The 9,504-nt window shown below is 42.9% G+C and overlaps 2 protein-coding genes across 2 annotated transcripts; one reads left to right on the forward strand and one right to left on the reverse strand.

Annotated features, from left to right (window-relative positions):
- Window positions 1-14: 14 nt before the first annotated feature.
- Window positions 15-1,123, reverse strand: LOC105556253 (the record flags this gene model as incomplete). Its single annotated transcript, XM_012003339.1, has 1 exon — window positions 15-1,123. A coding segment is annotated over exon 1 (1,042 nt), but the record flags the coding sequence as incomplete, so codon positions are not given.
- Window positions 1,124-2,289: 1,166 nt separating this feature from the next.
- Window positions 2,290-4,674, forward strand: LOC105556252 (leucine-rich repeat extensin-like protein 2). The gene is made up of 2 exons (XM_012003338.1): window positions 2,290-3,919; window positions 4,234-4,674. The coding sequence occupies exons 1-2, from the start codon at window positions 3,467-3,469 to the stop codon at window positions 4,636-4,638; spliced, it is 858 nt and encodes a 285-aa protein (XP_011858728.1). The 5' UTR covers window positions 2,290-3,466; the 3' UTR covers window positions 4,639-4,674.
- Window positions 4,675-9,504: the final 4,830 nt, after the last annotated feature.

Consider the following 9,504-nt stretch of genomic DNA (forward strand, 5'->3'; position numbering starts at 1 on the left):
TTGATATACATTACTATCACCATCGCCGATGACTGTTTTATATATCAATCCATGCATTTCAAGGCTACTTTTAAAACCTTCAGCAATAGCGTCGCTCTCCATGCTTGTGGAACTTGCGTTCCGATCAAAATTTTTGTAGCATTTATGAGCTTTTGGTTCACAATTTTGTTGATCCGCTATATCGCATACTGTGCAATATTTGTTGCGGATACCAACGAAGAGAATTTTCCTTGTATTGTAACCAATTATGGCACCAACACCGGAAATTGAATCGTAGGCTGTGCCATACGATCTCTTCATCCAACTGCCATCCGCGACAACTGTTATGTACGGAATACCCTTTATTGTTTCATTTCTTTTTACAGCGAGTTGTTTTTCAACTTCGCCTGCCATTTTCATATTTTCAATGGCTGTCTTTTCAAAAGCATCGATTAATAAATCTCGATGTTTAATATATGTTTTTTCAGACATACACGGTATGTTCGCAGCTGCAAACATTTCTTCCAATTGAGCAAAACCAATGCCAATCGTGATCGTTCCAGCTGTGACAGCCGTGTTTATGTCCAACGTTTTGCAGTCTGTGGGATGTGACCAAAAGTTTGCTTCATAATTGCACATTTGGCATTTATAAAAGAACTGTGTCATAAATCCACGACGCAAAGAATTTACGAGTATCCAATCTTTAAATCGGCACTCTATTCTTCGCGCATGATTATCAAATGTCCTATGCATTTCTTTCGAAAAGAAAGAATAGTTTACAATACGATTACCTTCAATCTTATGCTCTTGGATACGATTTATATCCAGAGGGTTTTCGTTGTCAATGACAAGAGTATTGTCATTTTCGCAATATAGGACATTTTCATACGTACTTACGCTTCGTGGCGTTGCATCCAGGCACGTTTTTTGGGTACAGAACTCTGAATCCATCATACTCGGAGTAACCAGTGATTGCACTGATTTCCGGAAATGGATTGATTCGTTCGTACTCTTAGTGCCACATATTTCTTCGCCCAGCCTCTTTAATAACTGCCGCCTGCAAAAAATCATAAACATATCAATGCACAATAAAAAAACGGGAATGTATCTTGTAAGATATTCGTATTATTGAAGGTATAATGTTATGCATAGTTTTTATAAATGTTATTGTGTACGTAATAATCGTAAAATATATAAAAACCTCTGAAAAATTAAAACAGTCCTTTATTTCTTCATTATTATACATTGTCGTGTTATTATTTTTTTGTATATGTAAAAAAAATGCCCTTAGAATTTGTAATAACCAACACTGCCAGAGTAGACGCTTCTCTTTTTGATTGTAATCCGTACCGTCGGTATAGACGTTTTGATATTAATTTCATCAGAAAAGACGCCTCTGATTTTTATAGCAATCAGTACCGTCAGAAAATAGACGCTTTTGGCATTTACTTCACCAGTACCGTCAGAGAAGACGCTTCTGATTTTTATAACAATCAGTACCGTCAGAGAAGACGCTTCTGATTTTTTTAACACTCAGTACCGTCAGAGAAGACGCTTCTGATTTTTTTAACACTCAGTACCGTCAGAGAAGACGCTTCTGATTTTTTTAACACTCAGTACCATCAGAAAAGACGCTTCTGATTTTTGTAGCAATCAGTACCGTCAGAAAATAGATGCTTTTGGCATTTACTTCACCAGTACCGTCAGAGAAGACGCTTTTGATTTTTTTACAATCAGTACCGTCAGAGAAGACGCTTCTAATTTTTATAACAATCAGTACCGTCGAAATATACGTCTCTGGCACATAATATTATTACAATTATTACACCTAACTACAAAGGACTGTACTAATTTTCCAGAGGTTATACGTTTTCAGAATCACAAAAGACAATATCTCGAATTTTTATATTTTATTGACGCTGTGTAATATTCAAAAGGAAAACCATAAACAACATTTATTAAATTTTGGCAAGTTAATTTTGCTTCAAAAAATGTCTCCACAAAATCAGAACTTTATTTGAAACATTTTATGTGTTTTTATGTGTTGTGTTCTTTCAAGGATAACAGCTTATAATACTATGACTCACCTATATATATACATATATACACACACAATATATATATATATATATATATATATATATGTATATATAATGTTCCGTAGTAAGTGTCCGGGCAAATCTCGTAACTCCTTGCAATCACATTAGTTTATAACAAAATCCAAGTAAAATCTCCCTTTTTATTTATGACCTTTCCGAAGTTCACCTAAACACTTTTGTCAATGTATATCTGTGTTTTTTTATGACATATTTGTGTAGCAGGAAGTAAATTGAAGTTGTACGGATTACATAATCGCAAATATATGCGTCTTTTACAAAATTATTGCTATCTAGATACTAGAGTAGTAAATTGGATTATGAGCATTTTGGAATGAATTTGAATATTAAAGGTTAAAAAATTAATAAACTTTGTTTTACTAAATATTATCTTTATTTATAAGATGCTCGAACTGTGAACCATTGTGTCAGCACTTGACGCGTTTTCTAATACTTTTTATCGTTGACTACAACATTTCTATTGTAATACTTTCTACAACCTGCGATTTTTTTCTTGTTTATGCAAGGACTTGCAATGTAAAATTACTACGGCTGTAGAAAGTATTACAATAGAAGTGTTGCAATCAATGATGAAAGATATTAAAAAACGTATCCAATGCTATATCGAACACAGTGGTCAACAGTTCGAGCATAAAGAGCAAATGTTTAGTAAAACAATGTTTATATTACTTTTCTACTAGTATTTTTTGCAAACTAATAACCATGCAAATTTCCCAGCTTATTGATATTTTCTGTGACCGCAAGGAATTACGACATATTTGCCTGGACACTTATAACGGAACACCTGTATATGTATGTTCTTACACGTCAAAATGTGATAAAGATTATCTATCTGTCTGTCTGTCTGTACATTTATTTGTCACTTATTGTTAGAAACTAAATGTCTTATGTGAAACATACAAACCTTTGCACCCATCCTTTTCTTAGCGAAAATCTGTGGGCAGATAGAGTCTTCCTTCCATTGTGTACACCCATGACACAAGTAAATTATTAATTTAAAAATTAATATTTTATACGACAATGAGTCAGGATAGCACGTTCTTTCAAGTTCTCTAGCAGAGACTCTCCAATCTGTATTCCAATTGTTTTCGCGTCGCGACACTATCCTTTTCACTCTGTTGCCGTTACGAGATATTCATTTGTTGTCGACGCGGATCTCGCTTCGTTTTCGTTTCCTGTCGCAGCTCGCAGTCGCAGCGCAGTACGCAACGATGCCGCGCCGAACGGAACGAAAAAGTAAGTAACAGTAATACCTCTTTATTCGACTAATAATAAGTATATATGTAATATTTTATATTTTATTTCATTTATTTACAGTAAGAAGCGAAGGGTCAGCGACGTCAACGCGAGTGCAAGATGCGGGCACGGCAATGACGCCGCCGCCTCCACCGTCAGCAGCAGGACAGCGTACGCGTACGGCGACGACGTCATCGTCATCGTCGTCGCTGTACGTGCGAGTGCAAGATGCGGGCACGGCGATGACGCCGCCGCCTCCACCGCCAGCAACAGGACAGCGTACCCGTACGGCGACGGCGTCATCGTCGTCGCCGTACGTGCGAGTGCAAGATGCGGGCGCGGCGATGACGCCGCCGCCTCCACCGCCAGCAAAAGGACAGCGTACCCGTACGGCGACGGCGTCATCGTCGTCGCCGTACGTGCGAGTGCAAGATGCGGGCGCGGCGATGACGCCGCCGCCTCCACCGCCAGCAGTAGGACAGTGTGCGTGTACGGCGACGACACAATCGCCGCCGCCGCCAGCAGCAGTAGGACAGCGCTATGTATTCAGGGCACGGGGGGCAGCAAGAGGAGGTGGACCACGAAAAGTAAGTCTTTTTTATTCATTCGTTCCCTCCCTTAGAGTACTGCCTCATGGAGCGGATTACGCGGAAGCGGGACCAGTGGATCCCTAATCACGAGATCGTTCTGACAGAGCCCGATTACGTGGAAACGATACCGTGATTGGTGATTCGCTAGTTCCGCTTCCGTGTAATCCGTTCTATGAGACGCAACCCTTATTCACTCGCATGCATGTACGCATACACGTACGTACGTACGTGTGTGTGTGTGTGTGTGTGTGTGTGTGTAGGGTTATACATATATATAAAATACACAATTATAATATAATTTTTTCTTTCAGTTCCAGAGACACGCAATGCGCCTGGCGAGACAGAAGGTGCGGAAGGAGGAACGATATACGGCGCAGTTCGCACCGCACGCACCGCACGCGGTATACGCGCCGCATACATACGGATCCGCTCCGCCCGTCCCGCATGCATGCGGGTATGCTCTATACGTACCGGCCGCACCGTACGCACCGCATGCATACGGGTCTGCTCCACCCGCCCCGCATGTACCGGCTGCATCGTACGCACCGCTTGCATACGGATCCCCGCTTGTATACGGGTCCGTTTCACCCGCCCCGCATGCATACCCGTCCGCTCCGCACTTACCGGCCGCACCGTACGCACCGCCTGTATACGGGTCTGTTCCACCCGCCCCGCACGCATACGGGTTCGCATCGTATGCGGCGCCGCAGCATTAAAAAATTTTTTTTAAAAATATATATAGAATAAAGTGTAAAAAATATATATATATACATATATGTAAAATGTAAAATATATATATATAATGGAAAATGTATTAAAAAATATATATGTAAAATGTATTAAAAAAATTAAAAAATATATATACATAATATATTTAGTTGTTACTTGAGGTATGGTTTGAGTGAGTGAGTGACTGAGAGAGAGAGAGAGAGAGAGAGAGAGAAAGAAAGAATGAGCGCGAAATAGAAAGAGAGTAAATAAAATAGAGAAAGCGAACAAGGGTAGAGAGAGAAAAGGCCTGTTCATGTTGCTTGCACTTTTCGCATCAATTAGGACGAAAGGGACACATACCTATTCTGTAGTGCTACAAGAGGCAAGAGGGAGGGGATCTAGTCCGAAAACTGCAAGCAACACACAGGCCTAAAGTTATGTATGTGTGCGAATATGTATATTACATGAAAAAGAAAGAGAGAGCAATAATACGATACATCTTTCCTTGTCTACCAGATTGCAGCGCCATCTGGTCATCATGCAGTGCTCTACTTATCATTCTACAGCTGTATTTGTATTTATAAATTTTTCTCTAACCCTATCTTTTTTTTCTAGACTTTCAATCTTAGTTCCAAGTACACAATATTGTTCTTGAATGTTGTCTCTAGGTTTCTCCGGTCTCATTTTGCAGATATAAACTACAGAATTTTTGTATAAGCAAATATTATCGTCATGTGACAGCTCTACATGCCAAAATATTGAATTTTTTTTCGTTTTTTATATAAAGTCGAGTAGACAGCCCTTTATTTTTGTGCGAACTTTAATCGTGTACAAGAAATTTGCAATTCTGTAAAGCCAATTAAAAGATATCCCTAATTAAAAAATGTCGGTAAAACAGAGAGACTCCAGCATCACCTTAACTGTAATGTTAAAGTTACAATTTTATTAACGTTTTTTGTTATAAAAAATATTTTATCTGGTAATGGTACGGGGCTAATTGGGTCAAGCGTTCCAACTAATCTCGCTTATAAAGTGAAAGATCTTTGAAATAAAATGGTGCTTTATTTGTAGAGTCCGACCGAAATTTCGGTTTCGGTTTCGGTTTCGGCCATTTTCGGCCTAAAATCAAGATTTCGGCTTGATTTCGGTTTCGGCCGAAATAGAGAGAAAATTTCGGTGACGTAAGCCGAAACCAGAAACTAGAAGTCGCAACCACGGTCTTGCATACAGGTCCTTCAACTCAGCCAAATTTTGGTGGTGGGGGTAGGTCGAATTTTTAAGCCAAAAACCGTTCGTCTCTTGGCCACGAGGGTCGCTACGATACATTGGTATGTGGGCTCTGCCGTGACCCGAGTAATTTTATTTCTCGTCGCCCTCGCGAGAGGCGTGGAGGAGCTAAAGAAACGAACGAGGGGATAGCAACAAGCAGCACTCGACACCGACACGCCATTGTAACCACACTGTCATACGTTACAAATATATTCGAAGATTTTAATCGGATACAGTCGTTGACTACCTCCTCCCGAGTCATCCTTACCTCCAGTGGATAAAGAAGACGTGGAGCTTATACCTGGAGGATATTGCTATCTCCACAACTGGTGACCCCGACGTGATGCCGGGAGGGACTTCCCCGAGTGGGTCAACGAATTAGTTTGGCGTCCACTACCTGCCGTATGCAGCGTAGACGGTGATAAAAATTACCACGCTCAACGGGTTAGAGAAAATCTTGGCTTTCCCCCGCGTGTGAGGTGGTTACACCATCTGGCCCTTTGGATTACATCATCCGGCCCTTCCGATTGCGTCATCCGACATTGTGGTACGTGCCCTTCGCCGTCGATGATCCACGAGGCAACTACATTCCCGAGGACTTCGCGGCCGAGATTCCCACCCAGCCCAGCGGCAAACGGGAAGCCACAGACGGAACGTGCGCGGACGTGCTATCGCCGTCCACACCATTGAGAAGCCCAGGTTCCTGAGATCTTCACTCTTCGCAGAGATTCCGGACCCGCGATAGTGGCGGACGAGGACGGTACAACGCCCATGCTCTGGATTCAGGACCAAGACCATCCAACCGAGGCGCGCAGCGACACTTCCGGACCACTCACCGCCACGGTCTTTATATTTTTCATAGCTCTAGTAATAGCCGCGGGTCGGTTCGCGATCATTATGCCCACAGACGAGGCGGCTGGCGGACATATCGACTCGTATCGGATTCCAAAAATTCCGCCATTTTGGCGTGAAAACCCCGAACTATGGTTCGCTCAAATAGAATCAACCTTTAAGGTTGCGAGGATTACAACCGATCAAACCAAGGCGCACTGTCTAATCGCGAGCATTGATAACGAAGTGCTACCGCACATTAAGGACATATTAAATAAGGATCCTCAGCCGCCCGAATTATACCTCGCGTTAAAAGAACGTATTCTGTCCACTTTTACAACTTCTGCCGAGACGTGCCTACGGCGTTTGCTAAAGGGTCTGGTTTTGGGCGACCAGCGTCCTTCGCATCTTTTAACCAAAATGCGAGAATTAAATAACGGACAAGTCAATGACGCCGTTCTGCGATCGTTATTCATTGAACGAATGCCCGAATCATACAAGCCGGTATTAATCACTGTAACGGAACCGGACTTGCAAAAACTCGCCGAAATCGCGGACAAACTCGCAGATTCATTCGCGGTCGGTAATAACCCTGACGCGTCGCTGAACGCCGTAGCCCGTATCGAACACGACCCGGTGGCAAGCCTCACGTCAAAATTCGCCGAGGTAATGAAACGTCTCGAAAAACTAGAAACGTCCGCAAAACGGCTGAACCGCGAGCGTTCTAAATCTCGAAAGCGTGAGCACCCCGCGATCGAGGGTGCCGATAAAGCGGACAAGCAGCCCAAGCTGTGCTATCTCCATTATAAATACGGCGACAAGGCCAAGTCATGTAAGAAGCCGTGCTCTTGGTCCGATACCCAGTCGGGAAACTAAATACCCCTCCCCTAGTGGGGACTGTGGGTGAGGGGGCGTTAAGTACTAACCGTCTCCACGTTTATGACCGTAGGTCTGGCCAGTATTTTCTCGTTGATACGGGGGCCGAATACTCCGTGCTTTCTGCACCGCTTTCACAAAGACAAAACCCATCTGAGTTTAAGTTATTTGCAGCTAATAACACACGGATAGATACATACGGAGAACGGCGGCTTACATTAGACTTGGGCTTACGTCGCGACATAACTTGGAATTTTTGCGTCGCCGCAGTACCTTATTCGATAATAGGAGCGGATTTACTTAAGTATTATAATTTAGATGTTAGTATAAGTAAGCGACGCATCACCGATAGCATTACGCAACGCCACATAGTAGGCAGCATCAGCTCAGTGCCGAGAGTTTCCGTTTCACCAATAGATCACTCTAACGAGTTTGCTAAAATTCTTGCGAATTTCCTAGAAATAACCGGGCCAATGCAACGGGTTCCACAGGAATCCTATGACGTTGAGCACCAGATATTAACGACAGGTCCGCCAATCGCGGAACAACCTAGACGTTTAGCACCGGATAAATTGAAAGCCGCGAAAGACGAAATAAAGAAGTTAATGGACTTAGGGATCTGTAGACCCTCGAGTAGCCCGTGGGCCAGCCCTATCCATTTAGTTAAAAAGAAAACCGGGGAATGGAGATTGTGTGGCGATTATCGTAGGTTAAATTCCGTAACAATTCCGGACAAATACCCCGTGCCACATCTTCACGATTTTTCCGCCAACCTGTACGGAAAAAACATCTTCTCGTCGCTAGATCTCAATAAGGCCTACTATCAAATCCCAGTGGCCAAAGAGGACGTGCAAAAAACGGCGGTTACTACCCCGTTCGGCCTTTTCGAATTTGTCAAAATGACATTCGGTCTCAGGAACGCCGCCCAATCATTTCAGCGTTATATTCATCGCGCACTCAATGATTTGGATTTCGTCTTCGTATACATTGATGATATTCTTATTGCATCTTCCACAGTCGAAGAGCATAAGAAACATCTGGGTATAGTGTTCCAAAAGCTTAAGGATTTCGGTTTATTCGTCAATCCGTCTAAATGCATTCTTGGCGTTATGGAGATAAATTTCCTCGGACATCGCATTAACAGCAGTGGTATTGCACCGTTGAAAGAAAAGGTCGAAGCAATAGAAAATTTCCCCAAACCAAATACCGTCGCTGAACTACGACGCTTCTTAGGCGCGATCAACTTTTATCGCCGCAGTTTACCTCACGCCGCTAGCGTTCAATCGCCTCTGCACCTATATTTAACCGATTCTCGTAAGAACGATAAAAGAGTAATTGCATGGACACCGGAAGCCGAAGACGCGTTTGTCAAAGCCAAAACTGGCCTAGCCAACGCTGCTCTTTTGGCACACCCCTCTGCTAGTGCAGAAACACGGGTAGTTACCGATGCGTCCGACTTCGCGATGGGAGCCGTTTTGGAACAACGTGTTTCAGGCAGCTGGAAGCCATTGGCATTCTTTTCGCGTAAGTTTACCGCTGCTCAACGTAATTATAGTACGTACGACCGCGAATTAACCGCGATGTATGAGTCGATTAAATATTTCCGTCACTTTTTGGAAGGCCGGACTTTTAAAGTATTAACCGACCATAAGCCATTGATGTACGCTTTTCAGCAGCGTTCGGACAAAGCCTCGCCGAGGCAAATCCGACAACTGTCTTTTATAGCGCAATTTACTACCAGCATAGATTTCGTGTCGGGTACAGACAACGTAGTCGCGGATAGCCTATCGCGTATCGAGGCTTTGGCACTACCTACGGAATTCAACTTAGTAGAATTGGCGGAACTGCAGAAAACGGATGAGGAACTCAAACATCTATTAAAATCGGAAAAATCC

Source organism: Vollenhovia emeryi, unplaced genomic scaffold (assembly GCF_000949405.1).
Source record: "Vollenhovia emeryi isolate VEMERY1.0 unplaced genomic scaffold, V.emery_V1.0 DF940174.1, whole genome shotgun sequence".
Taxonomy (NCBI): Eukaryota; Metazoa; Arthropoda; class Insecta; order Hymenoptera; family Formicidae; genus Vollenhovia; species Vollenhovia emeryi.